Below are 27,638 nucleotides of genomic sequence, written 5' to 3'. Positions count from 1 at the left end.
CTAATTTTGTCCCAATCAGGGCTTCAGGGTGGTCTGTTGTATTTATGCTTTGTTTTTGGCTACAATTGATAAATGCATACAAGTTGATTAGTCGCGAACCTTAGTCCGTATAATTATTGTGCTTGATTTTGATTTTTCCTCTTTGCTTTGTGAACCAGTGTCGTTGAAGGGATGTGTCGTCGAATATGAACAGTGCTATCAGCGCCACAGGTTAGTTCAACTTAGCAGCTTGCTCGGGATGCCGATAGTGATGGCTCTGGCCCGGGCGAAAATTGCGTGATTGCGGCACCCCGGTTTCCATGTGTCATCGCAGCCAGTTTGACGCGCCCAGAGGCTCCGCGGGCTCGGGTTAGCGTCCGCTCACTCCATTCATATTGCGCCGTCCAGCGGGAGGATCCATCTCTCCCAGTCAATGCTTCTCTTAGATCGTCGATTCATTTGCTTGTTTCCCTTGGCTAGGGAAAAATTTGCGCAATTGCACTATTGCGCCATCTGCTTGCGATTCTGTTCGTCGAGGACAGAAACAAGAAGAGAAGGGATAGAAAGCAAGCTGCCAGGAAGGAAATCATCATGTCGAGACGAATTAAAGGAAAAAATTTCCCCTGCCTTTCTTATTGTTATCAATCAATTGGACTTTCTAGATTGTTCATTTCGAATAGCTCCTAATCCTGCTTGCCTATTATTTTATTTCTATTGTTACTGCTGCCAGCACAGCTCGAAAGCTGGTAGCTAATATCGATCTTCGTGTTAAAGTTATAGATAATACGAAGGGCAGGCACGCTATACTACTGTTTCTACTATCATTGCACCACATTTAGTGTGAGCACATCATCCTCATCCTCATCCTTCCTCCACAAAGCGCCGATTCTATCCGCGAATATCGCGTCTTTCTTGCTGTTGCCTCATATCATTTTCTTCTGTGCACCTGAGCTAGCAAGAAAATCACGCGCGGCTGGAACAGCCTGCGCGTGTCTGCCATCTTCTAGCTCGATCCTTTTCTCCTAGTCTTTTTTTTTTTCAAAAACTTTACCATCTCCTCTTCCTTCTTTATATTGGAACCCCTCCTACCTCTTGTCATCGGAGTTAGACTATATATATGTGGCTCCAGCACCGTTAGAAAGGAGGGAATGAAATAATCGCACCAGCTCATCAGTTCACCGGACAGAGGGGAAACAGCACTTGACATGGCTTCCACCGAGGTCCTGGATCCTACGATCCAGAAGGATACGCTTACTGATGTGAAGCCTGCGACGGAAGAGGCCCCTCGGAGGGCAGATGGAATCTCTCAACTGTGTATGTAGCACGATCGTTCTCGCTGTGGTGCTCCCTTATTGACTGTATTCCTGTACAGATGAAAGCAATGTCTTCAACAGTACACCTGACAGCCGACGGCAGATCGGAGTCGTCAGTGCTTCGTTCCTGATCTTCAACAGAATCATCGGAACGGGTATCTTTGCAACCCCGAGCTCCATTCTGGAGTTGACGGGCAGTGTTGGACTGTCCCTGTTCATCTGGGTTGCCGGCATGCTGATCGCCATGGCCGGTACTGCCGTCTACCTGGAATGGGGCACTGCTATTCCCAGGTACGTTCATCCAAGAATCTTCCTCTTCTAGGACATCTGAACCTGACAGAGCTGGTATACAAGAAACGGCGGTGAGAAGAACTACCTGGAATACGTCTATACGAAGCCCAAATTCCTCGCCACGGCCATGTTCGCGGCCTACGCCGTTCTCCTCGGTTGGGCCGCCGGCAACAGCGTCATCTTCGGCGAATACATTCTCAACGCCGCCCAGGTCGAGGTCACGCGGTGGAACCAGCGCGGCGTCGGGCTGGCCTGCATCTCCGCTGCGTTCCTGATCCATGCCACGGCCCTGAAGTGGGGGCTGCGTCTGCAGAACTTCCTGGGCACCATCAAGCTGATCATCATCCTGATCATCGTCGTGACCGGGTGGGTGGCCCTTGCTGGCCACCTGAAGATCGAGAAGCCGGATAACTTCTCCAATGCGTTTGCGGGCACCCGCGGCAGTGCGTATGGCATTGTCACGGCCCTCTACAATGTCATTTGGTCGTTTATCGGCTACTCGAATGCTAACTATGTAAGATTCCCTGAAGACTCTTGAGGCTGTGTCCAATGTCACGATTCATCGACCTGGGGTGGTATTGTGAATTTTGTTTTCTGACGACAAAACCTAGGCCCTGAGTGAAACGCGCAATCCCACTCGCACGCTGAAGATTGCGGCTCCGATGGCAGTGATCTCCGTTGGTGTTCTGTACATTCTCGTCAACATCGCTTACTTTGCTGCGGTTCCCAAGGAGGACATTCTGTCATCCGGACAGATCCTGGCGGCTACGTTCTTCCGCAATATGTTTGGCGAGCGCGCTGAAAGAGTGATGTCGGTTTTCGTCGCGTTGTCCGCCTTTGGCAACGTTCTGTCCGTCTTGTTCTCGCAGGGTCGGATCGTCCAGGAGCTGGGCCGTGAAGGTGTCCTTCCCTTTTCTAAAGTCTGGGCCAGTAACTGGCCGTTCAACTCGCCTGCCGCGGGTCTCTTTGAGCACTACATTGTCTCTGTGATTGTCATGCTTGCTCCCCCGCCGGGTGACGCCTATAACTTCCTTCTGAAGTAAGTTTCCCTCTCTTTCTCTCTTCCCCGTGAGGATGTCTAGAACTGTCTCTGACCCTTGCACAGCCTGATCGCCTATCCTCTCTCCATCGTCAACGTTTTCGTGTCCGGCGGTCTGATCTACATCTACCTCAACCGCTCCAAATTCCCGTCCTGGGCCCCCGGCATCCGCGCCTCCCTGCCTGTCGTGATCTTCTTCTTCCTCTCCAACGTCTATCTCACGGTAGCGCCATACGTTCCGCCGGACGCCGGCGAAAGCGTCTACCAGGACCTCCCGTACTACCTGCACTGCGTGGTTGCCATCGGCATTTTTGCGGTTGGCGCGATCTACTACGTCGCCTGGGCGATTGTCCTGCCCCGGCTGGGCAAGTACACGCTCGTCAAGGAGACGATCGTCGGTGAAGATGGTTGGTCGCGGAGCATCTTCACCCGGGTTCCGGAGAAGGTGAGATCGGGACCGCAACGAGTGGTAGGAACTGGCGGGGAAGGGGAGCACTTTTGAAGTTGGGAGTTGACGTATTGGGTTCTGTCTGGGAATGAATGTATACTGGGGATATGTTTATATGTTTACGTTTCACTGGATATATACTCCCATCAATAGTAATTACTAGTAATTGCTAGTCATAAGAGAAAAATGCCTTAGGAAGGACATTCTTCTCAATTCTAAGAAAAAAAGGGTCATGGGGTCATCCTCCCCATATTTCCGAGGATATGCGGCGATGCTCTGACTAAGATTGTTGTTCACGTGTCAGTATGCAATATAGATGTCCCAGTCATCTATGGCAGTCCACCCATGGCCTCGACCAGGAAGTCCTGGTGAGAGAATGGACCCCTCAAACTGGCTGGCGGACCCTCTCGCAAGGTCGAAGAAGTGTTCCCACAATTACTCGAACGAATCAATGCTCATGCTTCGACTGGGTGTTGGGACACTTGGGAAGGACACTTGCATTAGTTGATAGGTACGGAGTAGTACAGAGTACAAAAGAAAAATATTATTAGCGTCAGCCGGAAGATAAAGGCGTGGTCACCTGACAGCCCAGCCCTTGCAGTCGCCCTTTCCTTTTTGGCTTTAGGGCGGAATTTATTTGCTTCACCGCCTAACGCAGCCGGACATGTGCAGTAGCAACGCTGACCGCCCGGAATAGAGCAATGCCATTGGTGGATGGGCAGCAGCTCCCTGTGTGCAAACTGCTTCCTAATTGGGGAAAGCCACCTGAAATGCCCGCCAAAGTCACGGCTGACCGACTTATCGTCGCGAACAAACATCATCTAGCACACTCTATTAGTACCGAACAATCCTTTCCACCCCCCACTCATCAAGCAAGTACCCTATCCCCTTCTCAACTGGCGGGGTAGGTTACAGCGTTACCCCTCCTTTTCTCTTCTAGAAAAGCAAAAAATTACTCCGCCTCCAACCGCCAGCCAGTCGGGGTGTTGGTCGATGTATCGTTTTCCGTCGCTGCCTTTTCCGCGAGTCTGGTACTCTGCAAACCCAAAACTTCTCTTACCAAGGACACCAGCAAGACTGCTGAATACGCCCAGCAGCAGCTTAAGGTTCCTCGCTCGTTCCGGATCGGTCCCCGCCGCCTCTGCTTCTTCGTCGTCATCGTCATCGTTATCGTCCTTGCGCTCTCCGTCTCGACTTCCAACTCGCTTTGCTGAAGTCACTGCTGCTACACAATTCCAAAAGAGATATTGCTCCTATCGCAGAATGTGTCGTGCCAGACATGCTGATGAGCCGTCCGGCTCGACCAATCTCGCCCATGGCCGCGAGGTTCTGCCCACCAACGTCAAGCCGTTGCATTATGACCTGACGTTGGAGCCCGATTTCGAGAAGTTTACCTATGAGGGCACTGTGGTGATTGAGTACGTTCGCTAGATTTTTATGGCCACTGATCAACTACTTTGTTGAATCTGTGACTGCAGCCTGCTAATATCGGAGAATACGACCAGCCTCAATGTCGTCGAGGATACCAACTCCATCTCCCTCAACACCAACGAGATCGACATCCACAGCACCTCGGTGTCGGCGAACGGCGTCGTCGTCACCTCCAATCCCGAAGTGACCTACGACAGCGACAAGCAGGTTACGACGGTCAAGTTCGCCGAGACCATTCCGGCCGGCTCCAAAGCGCAGCTGAAGCACACCTTCACGGGAAAGCTCAACGATAACATGGCGGGATTCTACCGGTCGTCCTACACGAAGAACGGAGAGAAGAAGTACATTGCGTCCACTCAGATGGAGCCCACCGATGCGCGCCGGGCGTTCCCATGCTTTGATGAACCGGCCCTGAAAGCCGAGTTCACCATCACCCTCGTGGCTGATAAGCATCTGACCTGTCTGAGCAACATGGACGTCGCGTCCGAAACCGAGGTCGAGTCGAAGATCAGTGGAAAGAAGAAGAAGGCGGTCAAGTTCAACAAAACCCCGCTCATGTCCACCTATCTGGTCGCCTTTGTTGTTGGTGAGCTCAACTACATCGAGAGCAACAACTTCCGAGTGCCGGTTCGTGTGTACGCGACGCCCGATCAAGATATCGAGCACGGCCGCTTCTCCTTGGAGCTCGCAGCCAAGACCCTCGCCTTCTACGAGAAGACGTTCGATAGTCAATACCCGCTCCCCAAGATGGATATGATCGCTATCCCCGATTTCAGCGCCGGCGCCATGGAAAACTGGGGGTTGGTCACGTACCGGATTGTCGACCTCCTCCTGGATGAGAAGACCAGCGGAGCGTCCGTGAAGGAACGGGTCGCGGAGACCGTCCAGCACGAACTGGCTCATCAGTGGTTCGGCAACCTCGTCACCATGGACTTCTGGGATGGTCTCTGGCTCAACGAGGGTTTCGCTACCTGGATGTCGTGGTACTCTTGCAATGCCTTCTACCCGGAGTGGAAGGTTTGGCAGACCTATGTCATCGACAACCTCCAGAGTGCCTTGTCCCTCGACTCGCTGCGGAGCAGTCACCCCATTGAGGTCCCTGTCAAACGCGCAGATGAAATCAACCAGATCTTCGACGCCATCTCGTACTCCAAGGGCTCGTCAGTGTTGCGCATGATCTCCAAATACCTGGGTGAGGATACCTTCATCCAGGGCGTTCGGAATTACATCAAGAAGCATGCCTATGGGAACACCCAGACCGGAGACCTGTGGGCGGCGTTGGCCGACGCCAGTGGCAAGCCTGTCGAGAAGGTGATGGATATTTGGACCAAGAAAGTCGGCTTCCCCGTCGTCCAGGTCACCGAAAATGCCAGTGCTGGAACCCTGAAGGTGAAGCAGAACCGTTTCCTCCGGACGGGCGATGTGCGGCCCGAGGAGGATGAGACGCTCTACCCCGTGTTTCTGGGGTTGAGGACGAGACACGGTGTCATTGAGGACCTCGTGCTCGACAAGCGAGAGGGAGAATTCAAGGTTCCCGACCTTGATTTCTTCAAGCTCAACGCTGACCACTCGGGAATTTACCGTACTTCTTACACCCCGGAGCGACTGGAGAAACTGGGACAGGCTGCGAAGGCGGGACTGCTCACTGTCGAGGATCGCGCCGGCATGGTTGCCGACTCGGGCGCGTTGGCTGCGGCCGGTTACCAAAAGACGTCCGGATTGCTCTCTCTCTTGAAGGGCTTTGACACCGAGTCGGAATACATCGTGTGGAACGAGATGCTGACACGGATCGGCGCAGTGCGCGCCGCGTGGTTGTTCGAAGACCGCAAGGTCCTTGATGGGCTGAAGGCCTTCCAGCGCAGCCTGGTCAGTGCCAAGGCGCACGAGCTTGGCTGGGAGTTCTCGGAGAAGGACGGCCATATCTTGCAGCAATTCAAAGCACTCATGTTTGGTAGTGCCGGCATGGCGGACGACCCTGTGGTGGTGGCCGCCGCCAAGGACATGTTCAAGCGGTTTGCAGAGGGTGACCACAGCGCGATCCATCCCAACATCCGCGGCAGCGTCTTCAGCATTGCCCTGAAGAATGGTGGGGAGAAGGAGTGGGAGGTCATCCTGGATCGGTACCGTCACGCGCCAACTTCGGATGAGAAGAACACGGCGCTGCGCACCTTGGGCTCGACGGAGAACATCGCGCTGATCAAGAGAACTTTGGCGCTCGCCAGCAGCGACGAGGTGCGGAACCAGGATATCTACATGCCGCTGGCCAGTCTGCGAAGCTACCCTCAGGGCGTGGTGGAGCGGTGGAACTGGCTCAAGGCGAACTGGGAGCAGGTGGTGGCACGGTTCCCGCCATCGTTGGGCATGCTCGGGACGGTGATCCAGATTTCGACCTCTGCTTTCTGCACGGAGGAGCAATTGAAGGAGGTGGAGGATTTCTTTGCGACGAAGGATAAGAAGGTGAGATTCCCTGAATTGATTGATTAGGATCGTCTGAACTAACGCGCTTGTTTCACTTCAGGGCTACGACCGAGCTGTCCAGCAAAGCCTGGACGCCATCCGGGCCAAGGCCCACTGGCTCAAGCGGGATCGCGAGGATGTGGAGCAGTGGCTCAGGAGCAATGGGTATCTCCTGGAACAGAAGCTGTGACAGCCGTAACAGCCGTATCTTGGGTGGAAGCATCTGAAATTTTCTAAAGCTATCTACCAGCGGTCTTGTAACCATATACTACTATCTTACGCATGGGGCATGTGATAGGGCCTGCTAAATGCATATATATATATGTGCGTTGTCATATTGTTGTGCCTGGAGATCATGATCTTAATGTCTGTCTAGCATAACCATAACGGACTTGACTTCTACACGGCTGATGATGACTGTGGCCTAATAAAAAAAAAGGTCTTATGCTCTCCTCTCTAATTAGTTAATGATTGTTCATTAAACGACTCTCGTCTCTCGCCTAATGTATACCTATGTATGCACGCCCACGCCCAGTATAGTACATATGTAAAAGCTAAAACCGAAAGTGAATAATAGTAACAAAACCGCTCGAGCAATTGTCTGTCCCACTCTCAGCAAGAAAAAAAAAAAGAGGTAACAGCCAACGTTTCTTTAGAAGTGTACCAGTTCCAAAAGAAATAATACAACAAAATTAGAAAACAAAAAAACCAAGGATCGTATGATATCGTCAAACCGCTGTTAGTTAATCCATCCATTCCATCCATTCCATCCATTTACATGTACAGTATATATACATACACATACGTACGGACGCAGATATAAAAGAGAAAAAAAAAACATTAATGATAATGATGCTAGGTAATTACCATATACTACCGCCCTTTCCCCCAAACGCACCACTCTCCTCGATCTTCTGCTGTTTGGCTGCCGCAGCAGCAACAGATCCTCCTCCACGCACCGGTTTCGACTGCGCCGCTTCGTGTTTGCGGAGTTCTTCGGGGACGCGCGAGACGGAGGATTTCATGAGCATTTGTTTGAGGTCGTACCTGCACACAGACACACACGGTTAGTAACTTGTATGACAAGAAAAAATATGATTTTAAAGGTTAGGGAGGCATACATCACGTCGGCATCTTCGTTGCCCAAGAAGGTAATAGCCACACCGCTCTTGCCTGCACGACCCGTCCGACCGATTCGGTGCGTGTAGCTCTCGATGTTGGTCGCCATGTTGAAGTTGACGACCAGGCTGACGTCCGGGACATCGATACCTCGTCCGGCCAGATCCGTCGCGACCAGGACGTCTGTCGTCCCGTTGCGCACTGACGCCAATGCCGCTTCTCGCTGCTCCTGCGTCTTGCTGCCGTGAAGCGTGACGGACGAGAACCCCCACTGCTTGATCTCGCGCGCGATCGCGTCGCAGTTGCGCTTGATGTTGACGAACACGATGATCGGTGGCTGGAATTCGCCTGACATGAGGATCTCCGCTAGCCGCTTCTTGCGCTTGTCTTCGCCGGCGATGAACTCGACGCGCTGTTCGACCGTGTCGACGGCCTGGCCGACGTTGCCGATTGTGACGATCGCGGGTCGACGCAAGTATTTCCGCGCGATCCGCTCGACGGCAGGCGGCATCGTTGCCGTGTACATCATTGTCTGTCGGTACCGCTCTTTGCCGCCGATGTGCTGGCTCATCGCCCGCGAGTTCTCCGCTTCCTCCGTGTCGGGCTTCTCGTTCGACACCGGAAGCGCATCCAGGATCTTGTTGACGGGTTCTTCGAACCCGAGATCGATCATCCGATCGGCTTCGTCCATGATGACGTAGCAGCACTGCGCCAGCACCAGAATCCGTCGCTCCAGACAGTCGACCAGACGACCGGGGGTCGCGATAATGATTTCAGCGCCGTTTCGCAAGCTGTACGCTTGTTCTTCCAGCGAGTGACCACCGACGATACTGACGACCGTGAAGCCGAGCGGATCGGCGAATTTCTTCGCTTCAATCTCAATCTGCTGCGCCAGTTCACGCGTCGGGGCCAGAATAATCGCATACGGACCGTCGTTTTTCCTCCATTCAAACTCATCGAGTCGAGGCAGCTCTGCAATATAAACCAAAAGAGGAAGCAGGAAAGCCGCCGTCTTACCGGAACCGGTAACAGCCACACCAATGAGGTCTCGCGACTGCAGGGCAATGGGGATGGCCGCTCTTTGGATGGGTGTAGGCTCGTGATAGCCGACCTTTTTGATGAGATCGAGCAACCGTCGAGGAAGACCGGATTCTTCCCACGACCGCATCGGGTTGGGCACACTGCCACCCTTGGTACTGATGTTGAAGTCTTCTTTGAAGATCCGCCAGTCTCGCTCGCGCATCTGGTCCAGCCTCTTTTCGCTCCAGTGCTTGTCGATCGCGTTCCGGCTGCTCTCCTCTTTCCGCCTTCTCTCCATTTCCAGGATTTCCCGAGCCCGAATGCTGCCCGCTTCCCGATCGCGATCTTCCAGCGCTTTGACATACTTCTGCGTGAGGGTATCAGCGACATCATCGCCAAACCCAGCCAGACGACCGCGCCCGAAGAAGTTCGCCTCTGCCCGGTTCTGATAGAGGGGGTTGTAATCGCCGCTCGTATCCTCCTCGGCACTCCACTCGAAGTTGAACTTCCTCTCCGTTGTCCGCTTGCGCTTCTTCTTGGCTGAGAAACTGGACGTCTGGTCTGCACCCATGTATCGCTGCCGAATCAGAGCAGCTTCTGCCTCTTCCTCCGCGCTCCGCTTCTCGCCCTTGGAGTCCTCCTTGCCGAACGCAATAGGCTTGGGCGGCGGCGGGGGTGTCATGTCATAATCCTTGTTTGGTTGTGCATTGCGCATGGCAGCCGGTGCCGTAGGGATCTCTCCATTGCGCAATGCACGTGGTCCCGTCGGGATCGGTTTGGCGTCGCCAGTCGCATGGCCATTGGTCGTTGTTCCGTTACCGTCGAGACCAATCGCAGCCCGCTCTCGTTCTGCTTTCGCCCGACGTTCTGCTTCGACTTCTTTGGCGCGTTTCTCAAGGGCAAGGCGCTCACGCTCCGCTTTCGAGAGGAACTTGGGCTGTAGAAGAGAGGAGTTAGCTAGCTGTTGTATGAAATAGTGCAAACGCTCCAGATATACTATACTAACCTTTGCAGCAGCCGCATCAGCCTCTCTCTTCTTGCGCAACAGCTCCTCCACACTCAGCGGTTTTGCCGCCGCGGATCCCCAGCCCTTCTTCTTCTTCTGTTCACCTGCCGCAGGAGGAGGGGGCGGAGGGGCTTCTTCCGGTGGAGGAGGCGGCGCAGTCATATCTATATCCGCAGGAGGTGGAGGAGCATCGTCTATCGGAGGCGGAGGAGGTGGTGGAGGGGCGGACTCGGCTGGCGGAGCTGGAGGAGGCGTCGGGGGACGCTCAACTGGATCCGGAGGAGGTTCCGGGGGACGAACCTCTCCGTTGCCGTTAGTAAGGATCCCATCCATGATGACCCTTAGTATGCCGGCGGGAGGTGAGGATTCAACGAGGGCAGGAAGATGGTTGATGTCCGACAGCTTGGAGAGGTAGCTTGGCGTTGCCATCTTGAATTTCTACGGCTGGCGGAGCGATCCAGAAGTGCAATTTTGCCACGTGACTAGTAGTACAACTACGGAGTACACTACGCACATTCAGTTGCAACTTGCAAGACGTATAGATCAGCAATCCTTCAATCTTTATCTTACGGGAGCAATAAGAACAATGGAGAACACTAAAATTCCATTAAGATTGTTTTAAAAAAATTAAGGATTCCTAATGCAGAAGCAGAAGCAGAAGCAATTCTCCAGGCTAGCAAATACCTGTTCAAAAAATCAACTGCATTAAACGCATATTCATTCATGAGCAGTCAAAGCTGCTGACTCCTAACATATTGCCATGTTCCGCTGCAAAAGCGCCGAAAGTATAAGAAAGATTGATAATGAATCACCCTGTTCTACAGATGAGGACACAAGCCACCACACCAGCAATACAATTAAGCAAAATTTTGAATTGAATCATGAGTAACGGATTGGCTGTTGAGCCTGTAAACAGTCAGCGATTTGCTAAGGGTGCGAAATTATACGAGCCAGGTGTGCTTACCCCTCCATTTGAAACCGGATGGTGTGGGAGTTGCTGCTGATAATAGGCATACGGGTTTGGCTGAGCAGCCGCAGTGGTGGGATCCGGCGTATGAGCAGGCTGGGAGCCGTTTTCTGCCGCTTTACCAGCACCTCGCGCCTTAGTTGCCGCTTGGACCGACGTCGGGCCATGGACTTCCCGGTCCAGCGTCATATACTCCTTGGCCGCATCTTTAGTGCCCCTCTCAAGCAGATAGACCATGTAAATCTGCACCAGTTCCTTGACGACTTCCACCGAAAGCGTGCTCTTCGACCGGATGTCCTCAATAACCTGCCTGATCCGCTCATACTGCACGGACTCGGTAGCTGCACTCGTCGGCTGCTCAAGCTCAAACATAAGATAGCTAGTCCAGAACGGACGGCTGTCGAGATAGTACTGCTGGTTCTTTTGGAACACCTGTCTCGCATCCTCTGGCGAGCCCTTGATTTTCCAAAGTAGTCTTGCCCATTCGGCGACGAGAGCAGCCTTGGTTGCAAGGTCGCATTGCGGTGAATCCAGCTGCGCCTTGTAGACTTCAATCGCGGCCTCGAGACCACCGTGACGACGGGAGAGATTGGCCAAGGAGACGATCGTCTCGATGTGACCAGGCAGAGTGACGAGGATCGCATTGTGGATATCCTTGGCGACATCCACACGCCCTGTCATCTCCTCGAAGTACGCGTAATGCAGTCGCACCGTTGGGTTCGCAATCGGGACGTAGATGGTGCTGGCGCGCTGGTAGATATTCCTCACTTCCTCTTCTTTGCCCGGCTGCGCAGACATCCACCGAGCGTATCGCAACCAGAACTCATCGTAATGGGCGCAGGTAACCAGGCATCTCTCGTACAAGAACTGGATCCTTGCATAAGAGCCCTCTGCCTCCTCAAAATCGAGATACCGTCTCCAATTGGCGAGCTGGCCTTCATCCAATTCGGTCACGTGGAAATAAGGACGTTTAATCTCCGATTCATACGTCCATCGCTTGGTTGTCTCGGTCTGCGTCCTGGAGAAGATTTCGAGATGGTATGTGTCCAAACGCAGCCGCAAGTCCCGTTCGATTTCAGCCTCAGCCTTCGCCCCAGGCGGGAGGTGCGCAGAAGCAGCCTCAATCTCGGACCTGAATTGGGAAATAGTCTCTGGGGGAGCCAATTCATTCACCGGGCGCGTCTGGGCGAGCTGACGGTATCGCTCGAAGTACCGGGCATACTGATGCATAGGAATGTGGATCACCCGGCCTAGGATGGCAAAGATCTTATCATACGCCTCCAGACGCTCTTCGAACTCAATGTACTTATCCCAGAACGGATGGGCCAGGAAATCGAGTCCTACACTGCTGGCACCTCTCTCAAACAGTCTATGCAGCTGCTTGTTAGTTGATAAATCCACATCAAGGGGAAGGGGAGGGAGACGGGGGAGCGAAGGGGAAAGGCAAGGATGGCAAACATAAGTATCACATGTGGGCCCAGGTGAGATCAACGAACAGGGTCATCATGTCTCCATCGTGCGGAGAATGAACGAGCCTCCGACAAACAGGGTGATTTGGTTGTGTTTGGTTGAAGATCTGTGCTGCTATGCTCCAAGGAAAAGAAACAGCCTGAAAAAAAAATCATGGGTGAGAAGTAGATCCCAGGGAACCTGGTGGTAGGCAAACTATCTCACCCATCATCAAGGACTCTGATCAAGGAATCATATGCCTGCATCTCGCGTTTTCGGGGCCCCAACAAAATCCGCGCTGCGTTGGTAACGGTCAAAGGGAAGGAAAACCAGTGTATGTATACTTACTCTCGGATGACATCAGAGTCATGGTTGGTTTCGACCTTGAAGGAGCAGTAGTTGGTCCACAAGTCGACAGAGGTAGATATGCTGGCGACGCCTCGCTCGTAGACCTGTAAAAAAACAAACGTCAGCAACGATACCGAAGATTAAGTAGGAGATTGGACAATCGCACCATCTCTGCAGCTTCAGTGCCCGCAATAGAGAACTCTAGATCGGCATATTTCTTCCAGTACCCGAATAGCAACGGGAACTTGGCGAGGAATCTATCGTATACATTTCGTACCGTGGTGATCGCCTGCGGGCTGGAGTTGCGATTGATGCCGCCCTCGAGGTTCTCTGCGGCGCGGACCAGTTTCTCCCACGCCTCAAAGTTGTCAGGATCCTCGGCCTAGAAGGATAGTCACCGTCAGACAGGTCCGGATCGATCAGATTTCCGTCGAGAGGGCCTTACCAGTTCAGTCTCCAATTTTTTCAACTCCGCATTCTCCTCCTCGGAACCGCCGAAATTATAATCAGCCATGGCGGCGAGATACCCTCAGAACTGAATACAAGATATTAGAATACAAGTAAGGATAAGCAGCTCTGATCGACGGATGAGAAGAGGGAGGGGGGACTGCGGATAAGCACGGGGAGAGATGGATTAAATTAGATGATAGTCGAGAGAAGTTGCGGCCGTTAAGATAGTATGCGGAACAGCAGAAACGGATCGGAGATTGCTTGCCAGCCTTCACGACAGCGAACCCTCGTTGCCGGCCTTTCCCGACGCGGTCTAGCGTGACATGTGCAGCCGACGGGGACAGGCATCGTGAATTTCTCTCTATACAAGGCAAGCAGCGGCTGAGAAAGAGAGATCTCCTGGTCGACAAACTCGCTTCCATTGCTCAATTTTTCTTCTGGCCCCGTGGGCCATTGACAATCCCGACATGTCCGCTACGCAGGCTGCCCAGAAGGCTGCCCAGGTCTCTCAGAGCCTGGTAAGCAAGCTCCCTCTCCGTCTGCGCAACTTCTTCGCCAAATATCCTCCGCAAATCTACTCCCAACTGGTCGCCCCGAAGCCGACCCCGCCTGAACAGGCATCAGACGGATCATCATCATCGTCGTCGACGACGGCATTGCAACCGCTCCCATCCCCCTACACACCCGATCGAGACGCCAAGGGCGCCCACCGCCGGGACCCGACCGCATGGTCTCCATCGAAAGCTCTCCTTTACTCTAACCCGGACTATCCCAATCCTTTCCTGCCCCGGAAGAACTACCGCACGGGCAAGTGGTACGGTGCTCGCATTGGGCTGCGGCAGCAGGCGGATCTCGTGAAGCTGGCCAAGAAGTACGGCGTCGAGGAGCTGCTGCCCCCGGGGAAGAAATCGACCATTTACAAGGAAACGCGTCGGCTGGAGCGTGGTCTCCAGATCAAGGGTACCGGTATCGGACAGAAGGTCAAGGGTCACAAGTGGGAGCGGACGATGGAGACGAGACTGGAGGAGCGGAGGAAGGCGATGTTGGAGATGCCGGAGCTCATCAGAGAATGGAAGCAGGTAAGATTCATCCTTATCTTTTCAGAAGGTAAAATTCAACAAGAAGGATATGATTCTAATCTCTGTCCGAAATATAGAGAGGTCACGGAAGAGGATGGAAGAAGTGGCCCAAGCGGTGATCAACAATGGCGTTACATTTTTAATGTTTTCTTTCTTTCCGGCTCTGGTGGAAGCCTTTGTCTGTTCTCTCCTCGCATCCACGTCGGCAAAATTGTCTGTTCGATTAGAAACGGGTTGAAATACGGGTATTATTTTACAAACAGGGAAGAGGGAAAGGAAAGCGATCTCCCGACATGTACTCTAGTGGGTATACTGTACAAAATGGAACAAGTTCAGGAAATTCTCGCCGTTGAACAATGTGCAGGTAAACAATTGTTCCTACCTAAGCAGTTATAAACTAGGGCAGAGCACCGTATCAAATAAATCGTATGACATGGACTGTATAGTTTTCATCGCAGGGATGCAATCTGCTACAATACAGTGAGTCCAACTATATATTAACTCTATAATATGCATATCCGACCTTAACCATGCCCGCGACCCGGATGCAGATGCTCAAAAAAGGATAAGGACCAACGTCTCGACAGAGCTATCAAAGTCAAGATCAGTCATACGACGGAACAACAGCATCTCCAACACAGATCGATCGGCCATCGCTATCATCATTATCGCCAGCAGAAGACGAGAGGCCAATATGTCGACCAAAGAACACCTTACCACCAATCCGTCTCGTCTTGGCCAGGGTCGCAAACGGCTCCTCGTGCCGCACGGCCGTCATCTGGTCGATGCAGACCATTTGGCATCGCTGACAGGAACCGAGGACATCGAATCCCAGCCCGTGCGGGCCGATGCGGAGTGATGTCCAGCTGTCTTCGATATACGGCTGTTCACTGCTGGCCTCCCTGGGAACAGCGGTAGTAGCACTGGCAGACAGATTCTCTGCGATGATAATGTTGGCTCGGAAGACGTCTGCGGCAACGGCTTTGTTGATACCGGTTCCAGTCTTCGAGTTAGCTTTGATGCTTTCGTTCAGTCGGTTTACTGACGAACGTGATATCAGGAGGATGGGACTTTCGTTTGATAACAGGATAGGATTCTGTTGCGGTTTCCCGGACAAGTGTGTAGCATCTGGAAACGAGCCAGGCATGGAATTATTCGATTTCTTACGAGCAGGGCATGCTTCAGGATGAGCTTTGGAGTAACGAGTAGAGGTCTGTGGCGGAAGTCGAGCCAGCGTACAGGGGATCCCAAGAAAGTCAGAAAAGAAAGTCGATACTGCTGGAGACGAGTACACCTGCACAATGACTCGGTCTCCGCAAACGGTCGATGACTTCTGCATGGAATTCTGACACATTTCAGCCGAGACAAGCTCGGGGTCATCTCTGGCCAGAGAAATCTCAAGATGCCTTCCGTCAGTCGAGGATGAGCCTCCGCAGGTAACTCGAAGGACCCCTCGATCAAGATCGATATAAGGCCGGATCAGAGCCATTCGGGGATACCTCTTCTGGCTGAGTGCCACGCCCGTCCCCTGATGAATGAGGCACCACTCTCGGTCCCACGCTAGTCCCTCTCGGTTGACCTGCCAGGGCATCCCCTGGGGCACTTTAAAGCTGCCGCAGCTCTTGATGGGATAAACACACAGACTCTCTACGTAGAATCTGCTATTTGCGGTAGGGTTTAAAGGTGCCGGCGTGATAACCGGACCCTTGTCGACGTAGAATTCCTCAATGAAGTTGATGAATGTCGTTACATCTCTCCAACTGCTCATCGCCCCGAAGCTGACTCGTAGAGCACCCGTTGGTTTCCCTTGCATGATGTCGTGTTCGTCTCCGCAGCGCTGGCCAGCACGGAAATTTTGTAGCATTTCAGCACCGTCCAGCCCGAGGTGGCTGGCTGCACCGCCTGGGTTGCAGAGGGTTCCGGATCGTAAGTGAATGCCCTTGACCGAAGCAAGCTTCTCGACTTCCGACTTTCCAACCCAGTTTCCGCGACTATCCCGAAGATTAAAAGCGATGATTGGACCCTGGGTCGATCGATCCGTATACGAAGAGGACGGCGACGTATATAATTGACAGACCGGAGAACCGTTGTAATGTTTGAGAGAGGACAAACGCTCGAACAATTCGTTGGCCAGCAACCCAGTATGATTCGAGATATTGGCCATTGAGCCATACAATCGCTTGTGTACCTCCAGCGCGGAATCCAACGCAATGACATTAAGAAATGGTAGAGTACCGTCTTCTAATTGATCATGAATCGAGGTCTCCTTTTTGGCATGCCACTGGGTTCCCAATGTAATGACCATGTCCACTGTACCGCCACCAAAATACCGCCGCCGGCTGAAGATGTGCCCCGAATCCTTGCGGACAATCAACGCTCCCAGATCTGGAAAACCAAAGATCTTATAGAAACTGAGGACCACAAAGTCAGGGGTGAGTCCAGGATCGCTAAGGTCCAACGGCGCAGTCGACACCAGCCCTGCGGCATCAAGGAGAGTGAAACACTTCTTCCTCCCAGCCTGTCGAATCTCCCTGCACCACCTCAGAGGGAGCCTTCGGCCGGTCATATTTGACTGAGCAGGGTATGCAAACAGCTTTGGAGTCTCATCCTTTGGCGATGCCGCAAACTCAGAAATCCACTTCTCGACTTCATCGTCCGTCACGAAGCACTTATTTCCCGCATCGGCCACCTCCCGCACCCCGACCAGACTCGTATGGGACTCGACATGATAGCCATACCAGAAACCGGACCGTCGCTCATCATAATCCCGCAGGGCATCTGCCACAAGCTTGATCCCCGCTGTCGCGTTCGCCACAAAGACAAGGTCGTAGACATCCGGATCGGCGTTGAAGAAGCGGAGAACCCGCAACCGAATATCGTCGACGCGGCTTGTGGTCAGCTGGGAGGACGCGGAGGCGGAATGTGGATTGCCGAAGAGGTTCGAGGTCAGATCGCGGGAGAAGGATTCGATCAGGCATTTGGCGTAGAGGGTTGTGCCGGCGTGGTCGAGGTAGGTGACATCTGAATAAAATAAAGCTCAACAGTGAGCCACCACCAGGCAGGCTCTTTGGAAGCAGTGGTTGAACACACCTTTAAGCAAGGGGTATTCACGCTCGCGGAGCTGTTCTACAGCTTCATCGTAATACCCTCTCGCATAGTCAGAGGGTGGATCCTCCATGATGCCCGCATTCAGAAGGAAGAGTGAGAGAGTTCTGTATAATGGCCATCAAAAAGTGGGTATCCTCGCTGCTCCTCCACCGCTCGTGCTCTGAATGTAGACAAAGAGACGTGCAGAGATTATTCAAAATCAACCTATTAAGGAGATATGAGAATATCCATGGCTATAGTGAGTAATAAGAGCGCCGGATTCATGCGTGTACAGTACGGAGTACATGTGCTCTGTTGGCAATTCCCCGCAGACCCAGACCAGAGCTCCCTATGAGGTACTACCTATCGGAGCTCACCGATCTATGTATCAGCCTCGACCAGTGTGGGTTTTCATAGATTGATAGTTGTAGCGAAGGGCAATACCACTGACTACCCAGGTAGTCGCACACAAAGTGACTTAGCTAGTGGACATTGTCAGGTTACTTCCATAGTGGACGTCCACCATAAGAATGACATGTTGGACAGCGATCTCCATGCTTATCGCAGGGATCCGCCGATAACTTGCCACGGCGGGCTCCGGAGTGAGGGGTGAAGTGGATCCGTGGAAATAGTAGGCGTCCCCGCAGGCAGGTATGCAGGGGAGGGAACTTTGTATAGGCACGCACTTCATGCTCTATTGCGACGACCACATGCCCACTTTTCATAGTATCGAACCCACTCTTCAACTCTCGAGATTATGCTAGGAGTGCTACTTTCTTAAGAATCGACTGTATTGTTTTAAAAAGTCCAATTTGAGGGAATTGATTTTGTCCAGCAACGTCAGTCATATTCTTGAGGTCTCATTCTTTCGTCATTATTCATTATTCGTCAGAGAAATTCAATCATACATACATACATACATCACAATGTACATAGATACAGACATCAAAACAGGGTGTGACATGATCGGGAAGCTCGACTTGCAAGGGAAGCAGCAAACAGACAGATGAATGAGTGCGCACCGTGAAGACCGGGCATGCAAGACACGATGCTTGCTTGGGTCTTGCTTTACCCAGACTCTCCAACAGACCACGAAAAGACCTCGAGGCGAAGAGCAGAATAGAAGGGAACAGGTAAACGTCCAGTGGGCATCACTTCCAAAAACATCCCATCCCAGATTCACATCCGTTTCCATATCCACCTGACATGGTCTTGTCGTTGTCATGAGAGAGCCGTCAATGGCACTGTAGTCATCTTTCTACTTGCTGTACATGACTCGCTTGTGGAGCTGATCCCATCTATCGTTATTCATTATTTTTATCTTTTCTTTTTCTTTTTTCTTCTTTGCCACAATTCGTTTAGACCACATAAGGCGACCGTCGACTCGAAGAACCTCTGCGACTCTGACTGTGATGATGTCCTCGCCGGCTGCTGTGGCTTCGGCGCCTCACCACGGTCTCCTTGACGACCAATTCATCCCTGTGATTCCGGTAGATCAAGTGGGCAAAGATAGCCGTCAGGAAGAAGAAGACAACCTCCATGATTCCAAGAGCAAAGGAGGTCTTCAGCATGGCGCACGTCTTGTTGATGTCCACAGTGAAGTAGTCGGTTTGATAGGTGACGGATCCAAACGGACCAAGGGACACCACGACGGAACCGCCATCCCAATGCGAGCAGTTCGCTCCCGCGATGAAACGAAGCTGGTACACGCCGGCAATCAAGGCGCCGAAGAAAGCCAGGTCGACGAAAGCGACAAAGGCGGCAGACCGCTTGGTGGTCGCGAAGCGGATCACCGTATCCAAGCACCAGAAGACCGCGATCACGCTGACGATGAAGAGCACCAGAATATAGGCTGGCGTCAGTTGGTTATTGTTGAGGAAGCCATTGACAAAGTATGCCTGTTGCAGCCTGTCAGCTAGCGAACCAGAAGTGTCTAGTCTAGACGTAAAAGGTGTAAAGTAAACACTCACCAACATGCCAATGATGGGAATCAAAAAGGTGATCTCCGCCAATCGCCAAAAAATAAAAAAGAGACTTTCGAACATCTTGAATTGGTTGTCCTTCTCTGTAGGGAGTACTTTCGGTATGCCCAACCGTATCGAAATATGTACCGATGCGCAGTGTTGCGGGGCAACCGCAAGCAACTCTCAAAGGCCTGAAGCCGCGACAACACAGTGACAGCGTAACGCGAATTTCTTAAGAATGTGAGCTGTCACAAAATGAGAAAAGGAATAATAAAAAATCGAAAGGAATAGCTAGATGGAAAGAAAAAGAAAAGAAGAAAAAAAGAACAGATCGACAGTGTCTGCACGCTGTGCCGGGATGGATGACGAGGAGGCTGGGGAAAAGGCTGAAATAAGATTAATTCAGAAGGCGGGGAAACAAACTATCCACCACCCTGCACGTCAGCGACAGCGCTAATTACCTGTCGATGGTTGAGCCTCGCCATTTTGTACCTCTAATGCCCACCTCGCCCATGCCAAATCAGATCTTGATCCCATCCTCGTGGCACCAGCCATCGGCCTTTTTTACCCCCTGCTACACGCGGAGTAATACTGTAGTGATTGGCCCCCTTCAAGAAGGGATAATAGGCACGTGGACGGATTACTCTCCGTAAGTGAGGTTCTATCTCTGCCACGAGGCAGCCCTGTACGGAGTAGCCATCTTCCTCTTAACTTCATTAGCTCTTTGGCATAGATCCGGATTCTATGTAGACGGGACGCGGGAGGGACCGCAGAGCGGACCGTGGGTCGTTGGCATGACTATCTCCGAGGTGACCAACCAAAACATGCACAAGTATCTCCTCACATCCAGGACCTGATAACCTTGGAATATGTTCCGCCGGAGAAATAGCCTCGAGATGTACAGAGTACAGGGTATTACTCCGTATCTGGTTTCCAGAACCTGGAATAATCGCACAGGAACCTTCCAAAGCAACCAAAGTGCGACTATATGATTCTATGGTCAACTATGATAGTAACACTTCCTTAGAGATCGAATTTCCTCCAGTTTTTACTGCTACAGATGTAGCTTAAATTTTCCTTATCAGAACCTCTCTACAGCTTCGACAGGACGAACCTAAGCAGCCGATCAGAGCAGCTTCTATTAACCAGACATTAAGTTGCAGATCCATCTACGATACTTATACTGTCGTTCTTGGTTTCACCTTGAATATCGAGAATGAATGCGCTTCCTGGAAACGTTTTTTTCAAGGTTCCTCATAAATCGACTAATGCCACCTCCCTAGTGTGAAAATAAAATGCACATCGTATGCTGAACAGGACTGCGCCGCTGAATGCGTCGATGAACATGCGTACAAAGATATGCGAAGAAAGAGAAAGAACAGTTTCCAAACTCGTGAGCGTCATTAACATCAGTCAATCCAGGACCTGCAAACCCCAATTCCATCGTTTTCCGCTGGCAGGTCCTCTCCGTAATGCAGTCTCAATGTTCCCCTGGTGCCCGCGTAGTCGTCAATGGTCGTCCTCGATCGCCCTCGACATTCGACGCGGCGGTGGGATGGTCTTCTTGGAGGCTAGGCGGATGGTAGGCCGTATCGGTATCATACGGCTGATATGATGAGCGCGGCAGTGTCACGTCCGCCGGTCGCGCATAGTGAGGAGTAGTCATCTCAAATCCATCTGCCTCATCTTCGCTTGAGGACGATGAGTAGCTGTCGTCCCGGCCGCGACCATGGCGGTTATACACCCCCGGCTGAAGCGGGATAGGGTGTGGCGAAGAACTGATGGAGGCACCTCGCCCGGACTGCAGACTCTGTCGCCGGTCTCCCGGAACGTCCAGCCTTTCCTCGTCTGGGTTCCGTAGCGGCTCCACGCTCTCTGTGTACTTGATCGAGCGCCCTTGACCTGGAGGCGCCATTGGCTCAGTCCCCCAACTGCGAATCGGATAGGCCCTCCCCTTCCTCCACGGCTCGGTAATCGGAGGGAAGTACTGGCGATATGATGCCCAAGCCGTGAAGACTCCAAGTAGCGAGCCACTGATGACATCGAATGGGTGATGCCGGGCATCCATAATGCGCGAAACCGCCACGAGGGAGGCCGCCAGGCACGGAATCATCACAATTATCGTCTTCCAGACCTCCCCCCGATTGTCGAGGACGTGCATTTTGCCGCAAAGGTAGAGAGAGAGGTAGAACAGGCCGGCGAAGGAAGCTATCAAATGTATTAGCCATGAGATCATCCACTGTCATCAACGTTTGGCAATCTTACAGCTACTGTGCCCTGAAGAATAGAGTCAGCATTTTGTATCTCAAGGGGGATGCGCAACGACGGGTGTACCTACCGGATGGCCAGGACCGAAATCCATCCTTCAAGATCTTGGGATCCCCCGTACAGATTGTGGAGTTCGAGAGACCATAAACAGGGTGATCGTGGCTGCCAGGTCGGGGCTGGCACCGGTCAATTAGATCGGGGCGAGGCTTCCCACAGGCATTCTTCAACACTTGAGTGATGACGAACGCAAGAGCCTGCGACAGCAACAAACCCAGAATGCCACAATTCAATTCCCATAGCCGGTCCTTCCATCGATACTTGCCCGACAGTTTCCTCCGTCCTGACATCGATTCCCTGGAAGGTTTGTGGTGCGAAAAGAGGCCATCGATGACGAGGGTGTAGACGGCGATGACGACGGCAGGGAAGGCCAGGGATATCAGGAGGGCGTCCTGGATGGGAATGCGCTCCTTGACGGCATAGGGATATTGCAGGCTGATGTTGTTTAACGAAAAATGCTGATGAAAAGGCTCGACGGCGTCCAGGATATAGAATCCGATGGCGAGGACGCTATTTGTGAGGATCGTCAGCAGCAGCTTGGACAGGAAGCAGCAAGTGGTCGTGTGCAACGGCGTGGAACGACCGCAGCGAACAGGGTGCGGGGAGGACTAACATTATGATGACATAGTCAAAGATATACCTAGAAGAAGCCCAGAAGTGAGCATTGACTGCCGAGAGCGGATGGTCAGAAAGGCAGCAGGATGGCCTATACGTACGAGAGAACGACGCGGGATCGTAGCCGCTTCTTGGAGAAGGGAAGCTTTGACGGAAGCTGGTTCATTTTCTCTCTAAATTGGTGTAAGTAGGAAGTGCGAACGACACCGTAACGAATTCATCCCTCTGCTGGGGATCTAAATAGGTCGAGAAAGAAGCTGAAAGAGAAGAAAGAAAAAGGAAAAGATGAAATGTGCACGGGAGCATGTTGGCGCCGCAGTAAGGTGGTGCCTCGAGTTTTCTGGTCAGGTAAGCAGATCCACTCTCTACAAAGCAGGCAGGCAGGTCGGCGTCTAGAATGCAGGCCGTTGAACTGTCATCTGTGTGCCTGAGCGTAAACAAGACCGCGATCAGACCTGGGGCCCAAGAGTGGACCACTGTCCTGTGCTATGACACAGGCTGCATTAATAATATTTAGCTAGCATGAGGCATCAGGCCTGGCTTGGCAAGTTGAACTTGATAGACTGCGGTCTCCACTTCATGAGAATGAAGATTCAAGAGAAGCCTTTTAATTTTAACCATGTGCTAAACCTCATCTGCATATCGTGCAGCCCCCTCTAATAATCCTGATCGACGTCCGCTGACGGGTCTATTAACGGGTCTCCTGGTCCTAGCCAGCGCCAGACAAATCGGAGCCTAGCAATTAGCAACTACACGTTTTCGGTCTGTCAGGACCTTTAGAATGCTCAATCTGATAGATTGCCAATTAGAGGAGGTTAATGAAGCTCAAGTGATGGCTGTTGAATAGTATGGTGCCTTATTGCTCTTTATCTGTGCTGTGTTGAGATTGAGATGGATTGGATATTATCTCCTGTCACGCCGTTCTCGCCCTGTTTCTACCACTTCAGTTACCCTCTCGATCCGATAATCGTGGTCGCCAAAACAGATCCCGCGCAGTGCCAGCATGTCAATTAGCTTTGTCACGACTCGTCGAGCATCTTTATCGCTATCTTCACCTCCAATTGCAGCCTCGAGCCGTGTAAAACGGACAACGCCATGCCGATCACAGAGATACGGCACGATCTCCTCCAGAGTCAGATAGTCGTACACCGCTTCCCCCGTTGCTCCACGTCTTTCAGCATGAGCCAATACTTCCTCATGAGTGCAGCAGGATCCCATCCCGGACGATCGCAGATTTTGCCGTACTTGTGGAATGCCAGTCGCGCCTGGATTTGCGCCATCACGGCACCCTTGCTCTCGAGACGAAGCTCATTCCCAATAGGTTGGTCGTAAGAGCGGCCAATTCCTGGTCGAGGACTCGTTCACCCGGTACAGTGATTGTTGTTCTTTGTTGTCGGATCAATTCCCGGAGAAGCTCTGCCTACTTCAGCGAGGATTCCCGCGTGGGAATACTGTTCTCGACAGAGTGGACGGAGTCCAACCAGGTCGAAATTGCCGCCGTCGTCTGCTTCAAAGGTGATAGCTCTTCGAGAGCTTTGGGGATCTCATCTGGTAGCTGATCTGATAGTCCTGTTCCTCTTCCTCATTGTCATCATCATCCTCGTTGATCTGATCTTCTTCTTCCAAACTAGTTAGTTGCTGTGCTTTATGGATGGCAGCTGAAAGCCGCAGTTAATGCTGATGCAAATTCAGACTCTTGGAAACATGGCTGATCGTCTCGATAGCATATTTCAGTGGTGCAACCCGTTCTTCCAGTGTTTGAATGGAAATTCCTTTGTCCGATTTCTTTGTACTTGTGGTCTGACTCTATAGGTGCGTCGAGTCCATAAGCAGTCAAACTCTTTGTGTTAGGTGACTCGACGTCTACTCGACATTCTGTCCGCAAAGATCATGCGTGAGGCCTAGTGGTGGTGAGGTTGATCTGATGCTCTACTCAGCATTTTGTCCGCCGAGACCATGCGTGAAGCTAGGATGCAGCGAGGTCAACCTGATACCTCATCTCAACATTCTTTCCGCCGAGATCATGCGTGAGGCTTAGTGGCGGCAAGGTTGACCTGACTCTCTACTCCACATCCTGTCCGCCAAGCTTACGCACAGAATTGGGGTTCAGTGATGTCTGAGATGATCTACTCAGCATTCTGTCCGCCAAGATCATGCGTGAAGCCTAGTAGTGGCAAGGTTGATTTGGAAGCTCCCTTGCAATCTCTCCGCCAAGCTTATACACAGGGTCAGCATCTGGCAAGGTTTGAGATAACCTACCTACTCAGCATTCTGTCCGCCAAGTCCACGCATGAAATCAGGTCCCAGCGAGTCTTTGATATCTTGGAGATAATCATGGGCTCTACAGTCTACCTTTGCTAGAGTGTGTCAGCTATCTCTTGATCTGAAAATGCTATAGAACAGCCCAAGTATCTCAAGCACATTCTTAAAAAAACAAAACAAAACAAAAGGGTGAAGCAAGTCCTTGAAAATTTCTCTCTGGTAATGTCACCTCATGTCATGCTGAGAGAGCCTGTCGGACAAAGAGAGAATTTCCCTTCCCCTGTTGGGTCAGGTCAGGTCAAGTCGGGAAGCCCAGTTATATAAATACTTGGCATGAAGTCGGACAAAGTGAGGGTTTCATTCAAGGTCAGGTTCCCAGAGTCAACTCGTGAAGGCCAGCTACATGGAACCCTCGGCATGAAGTCGGAAAAAAGTGAGGGTTTGGTTTCAGAGATCAGGTCAGGTCAGGTCAAGTCGTGAAGCCCAGTTGTATAGAATCCTTGGCATGAAGTCGGACAAAGAGAGCACTTGACTTCTGATTATTGCTTTGTCTCATACAATTGAGGTGATTGGTCCATGTCCACCAGATCTGACTACGTAGTAACAATACGAATTTTAAACCCTAACGAGAGAGAGATGACTTAGAAATTAAACTATTTTATTTTATTTTCAATATTTTAACTGTACATACATATCCTTTTTTTTTCGTCTCATATTTAGGAGGCATGAGCTTTGTCATAAGGAACTTGTACACCGATTCGAAGTAGGGTTCATCATAGCAACATTACAATTCATAATAAGAGAATATTTTGGCAATAATACACGGTGAACCCTAAGGCTTCCCGAAGAATCGAAGAGAAATGCTGGCTGATTACAACGTTTCATCCATTAGCAGGCAGTGATGTACAGACCAATGCTGCGTCAAAGTTAGCCATCCGTCCGTTAACTCCGAATACGATAGTACTTACGGTGATGGGTTGTAATCCTGGAAGTAGTTGAGGTTGGTGGTACCGGCATTCTTCAGTTCAAAGGCAACAGTTTGTCCGGCAGGGCAAGAGAAGGTAGCAATCGTGTAGGAGTTGCCAGGGGACACGGTCTTGACACCGTAGTCAGTCTTGACCGCTGGGGCGTTGCTGTAGGTCGTGGACTGAGTGGCAGCCGACTGCAGCTGGGCAAAGTCGATCGCTCCATTTCCGCTGAAGCTGAAGGAAGAGGTCTGCAGATTCTGCTGCTCCGGGAAGAGGAAGACCAGAGAGCACTGCTTGCCGGAGTAGCTTGCCGGAATGTCAAAGTTGAAGATGGAAGAGATGGAAGAAGTGACCGTGCCATTGTAGGAAGTGCCATACGCCTTGGACGGAGCAGACGAATCAATAGGAACAATCAGGTGAGGGTACTCATAAGATCCAGAGAGGCTAGCCGGGCATGCAGCACTGGAAGCAGACGGCTTCGGCGTGGAGGTAGAAACATGAGTTGGTGTAGCGCTCGATCCGGGAGCCGGAGCACTAGAGTGAGGAGCAGGAGCGCTAGAGTGAGGAGCAGGAGCGCTAGAGTGAGGGGCTGAAGCACTGCCCTGAGGAGCTGGAGCACTGGAGTGAGGAGCAGGAGCGCTGGGCTGAGGGGCCGGAGAGCTGGCCTGAGAAGCCGGTGCGCTAGAGTGAGGAACTGGAGCGCTGGATTGAGGAGCAGGGGAAGCGCTTGAGTGAGGTGAAGGAGCAACGGAGGACGAGCTGGGGCCCTTGCAACCGCTGGCCGTAAGGGTGATGTCCTTGCAACCGGTCACAGCATTGGACGGCGGGTTGGTGTAGATGTTCAGCTCGCCGTTGTCACCAGTCTCGCAAGCAACGAAGTGAGGACTTCCCTGGTACAAAAGCGTTCCTTCGGAATTGATTGAGAACCCGTTCGTAGGCGTGGCTCCCAGGTCACACTGAAACTGGCTCGTAGGGGCTAGACTCACTGTTAGCTAAAATTCTTGTTGTTTATGTGAGGAGCCAACTTACGAGTCAGGATGCATCCGCGTCCACTGCTGTCCTTGATGCCTCCGTTCGAATCGATGCAATATTGAGCAGGAGGAAGTCCACCACCGATACGGTTCTGTCCATCTCCAAGCTGTCCAATCGTACCGGAAGCTCCTCCGGAGGCAGTCAAGCCGAAGCAGCAGGTAGCCTCGCGGGCAACCAGAGCGTTCGCTCCAGCCGCAAGAGCGGCAATCGTAGTAACAGTCTTCTTCATGGCAGGTGGCGGTAGTAGTTTAACTCCAACGATCGAAAGTGATAGACCGGTTTGAACGTGAATGAGAGTTGGAGAAACTGGTGTATGTTTTTTGAGTTCACCGGATGACCGACTGCTATTCTATTCTCATTCACCACCAGTGAGGGATGTTCCTTGGTATTTATAACCTAAGGTGGGTAGCCTACACGTCATGGATGGATGCCCGGAAATAGAAGGAATCCGATATGGCTCCATTGGCTGCTCCACCGCATTATCAAGGAAGAGAGCAATCGAACATTCTGCCTGATCGATCCACGAGAAGATAGAACGGTGCAGCGCAGCATAGCCCCAGCATGTCCGACAGGATCAGGAACCATACCGGGGGGAAGTCGGATCCTATCGGATGACCCGCAGCGAATCTCCCAGGATATACATAGATATCAAGTCGAGAACCGGTGGGGAGCGTACAATCGTCATATATCAGTCACGTTTGGCCACAATTGGACAGGCATGTGGATAGCTGTAAGCCCAGAATGGAAATAGGCGTGGCCCACCAACAGGGAACTCTGTCGGTCGTTTCTTGTTATTGTGAGTCTAAGCCTTGTCAGGTTCTAAACGTGGAGAAGGTTGAAGAGATTACATCCACTGGATGCTAAGCCATCTCGCGCTGACATACGTCCAATGATGTCTCTCCGGCTTCATGGCGGACTGCTGGTTCTGGATCATTCTCAGTGGCAAGGAGGACGAAGACCACTTCCCAGAGAGCCAGTTCAATGTTCTT

General features: G+C 52.0%; 10 protein-coding genes across 10 annotated transcripts; 4 read left to right on the top strand and 6 right to left on the bottom strand.

The window, feature by feature from the left end:
• Positions 1-1,184: 1,184 nt before the first annotated feature.
• Positions 1,185-3,124, top strand: VTN77DRAFT_6787 (uncharacterized protein; the record flags this gene model as incomplete). The annotated part of the gene is made up of 5 exons (XM_069423103.1): positions 1,185-1,293; positions 1,352-1,583; positions 1,647-2,097; positions 2,195-2,622; positions 2,689-3,124. The coding sequence occupies 5 exons, from the start codon at positions 1,185-1,187 to the stop codon at positions 3,122-3,124; spliced, it is 1,656 nt and encodes a 551-aa protein (XP_069275928.1).
• A 1,209-nt stretch (positions 3,125-4,333) lies between these two features.
• VTN77DRAFT_6786 (uncharacterized protein) lies at positions 4,334-7,148 on the top strand (the record flags this gene model as incomplete). The annotated part of the gene is made up of 3 exons (XM_069423102.1): positions 4,334-4,488; positions 4,576-6,958; positions 7,020-7,148. The coding sequence occupies 3 exons, from the start codon at positions 4,334-4,336 to the stop codon at positions 7,146-7,148; spliced, it is 2,667 nt and encodes an 888-aa protein (XP_069275927.1).
• Positions 7,149-7,821: 673 nt separating this feature from the next.
• Positions 7,822-10,436, bottom strand: VTN77DRAFT_6785 (uncharacterized protein; the record flags this gene model as incomplete). The annotated part of the gene is made up of 3 exons (XM_069423101.1): positions 7,822-8,005; positions 8,080-10,034; positions 10,104-10,436. The coding sequence occupies 3 exons, from the start codon at positions 10,434-10,436 to the stop codon at positions 7,822-7,824; spliced, it is 2,472 nt and encodes an 823-aa protein (XP_069275926.1).
• Positions 10,437-10,982: 546 nt separating this feature from the next.
• VTN77DRAFT_6784 (uncharacterized protein) lies at positions 10,983-13,381 on the bottom strand (the record flags this gene model as incomplete). The annotated part of the gene is made up of 5 exons (XM_069423100.1): positions 10,983-11,009; positions 11,068-12,439; positions 12,868-12,971; positions 13,034-13,249; positions 13,313-13,381. 5 exons carry the CDS (start codon positions 13,379-13,381, stop codon positions 10,983-10,985), a joined length of 1,788 nt encoding a protein of 595 aa, XP_069275925.1.
• Positions 13,382-13,784: 403 nt separating this feature from the next.
• On the top strand, positions 13,785-14,515 carry VTN77DRAFT_6783 (mitochondrial 54S ribosomal protein mL59; the record flags this gene model as incomplete). The annotated part of the gene is made up of 2 exons (XM_069423099.1): positions 13,785-14,396; positions 14,474-14,515. 2 exons carry the CDS (start codon positions 13,785-13,787, stop codon positions 14,513-14,515), a joined length of 654 nt encoding a protein of 217 aa, XP_069275924.1.
• A 485-nt stretch (positions 14,516-15,000) lies between these two features.
• Positions 15,001-17,574, bottom strand: VTN77DRAFT_6782 (uncharacterized protein; the record flags this gene model as incomplete). Its single annotated transcript, XM_069423098.1, has 2 exons — positions 15,001-17,417; positions 17,487-17,574. The coding sequence occupies 2 exons, from the start codon at positions 17,572-17,574 to the stop codon at positions 15,001-15,003; spliced, it is 2,505 nt and encodes an 834-aa protein (XP_069275923.1).
• A 1,267-nt stretch (positions 17,575-18,841) lies between these two features.
• Positions 18,842-19,528, bottom strand: VTN77DRAFT_6781 (uncharacterized protein; the record flags this gene model as incomplete). Its single annotated transcript, XM_069423097.1, has 2 exons — positions 18,842-19,381; positions 19,454-19,528. The coding sequence occupies 2 exons, from the start codon at positions 19,526-19,528 to the stop codon at positions 18,842-18,844; spliced, it is 615 nt and encodes a 204-aa protein (XP_069275922.1).
• A 416-nt stretch (positions 19,529-19,944) lies between these two features.
• On the top strand, positions 19,945-20,336 carry VTN77DRAFT_6780 (uncharacterized protein; the record flags this gene model as incomplete). Its single annotated transcript, XM_069423096.1, has 2 exons — positions 19,945-20,096; positions 20,198-20,336. 2 exons carry the CDS (start codon positions 19,945-19,947, stop codon positions 20,334-20,336), a joined length of 291 nt encoding a protein of 96 aa, XP_069275921.1.
• Positions 20,337-20,927: 591 nt separating this feature from the next.
• Positions 20,928-22,553, bottom strand: VTN77DRAFT_6779 (uncharacterized protein; the record flags this gene model as incomplete). The annotated part of the gene is made up of 5 exons (XM_069423094.1): positions 20,928-21,655; positions 21,713-21,724; positions 21,786-22,282; positions 22,386-22,412; positions 22,489-22,553. The coding sequence occupies 5 exons, from the start codon at positions 22,551-22,553 to the stop codon at positions 20,928-20,930; spliced, it is 1,329 nt and encodes a 442-aa protein (XP_069275920.1).
• Positions 22,554-25,537: 2,984 nt separating this feature from the next.
• On the bottom strand, positions 25,538-26,878 carry VTN77DRAFT_6778 (uncharacterized protein; the record flags this gene model as incomplete). The annotated part of the gene is made up of 3 exons (XM_069423093.1): positions 25,538-25,565; positions 25,618-26,593; positions 26,647-26,878. 3 exons carry the CDS (start codon positions 26,876-26,878, stop codon positions 25,538-25,540), a joined length of 1,236 nt encoding a protein of 411 aa, XP_069275919.1.
• Between the last annotated feature and the right edge of the window lie 760 nt (positions 26,879-27,638).

This window comes from Rasamsonia byssochlamydoides (assembly GCF_041956645.1).
Source record: "Rasamsonia byssochlamydoides strain NRRL 3658 unplaced genomic scaffold VTN77scaffold_52, whole genome shotgun sequence".
Classification (NCBI taxonomy): domain Eukaryota; kingdom Fungi; phylum Ascomycota; class Eurotiomycetes; order Eurotiales; family Trichocomaceae; genus Rasamsonia; species Rasamsonia byssochlamydoides.
The sequence above is the reverse complement of the archived record's forward strand: the minus strand, read 5'-3'. Positions and strand labels throughout refer to the sequence as shown.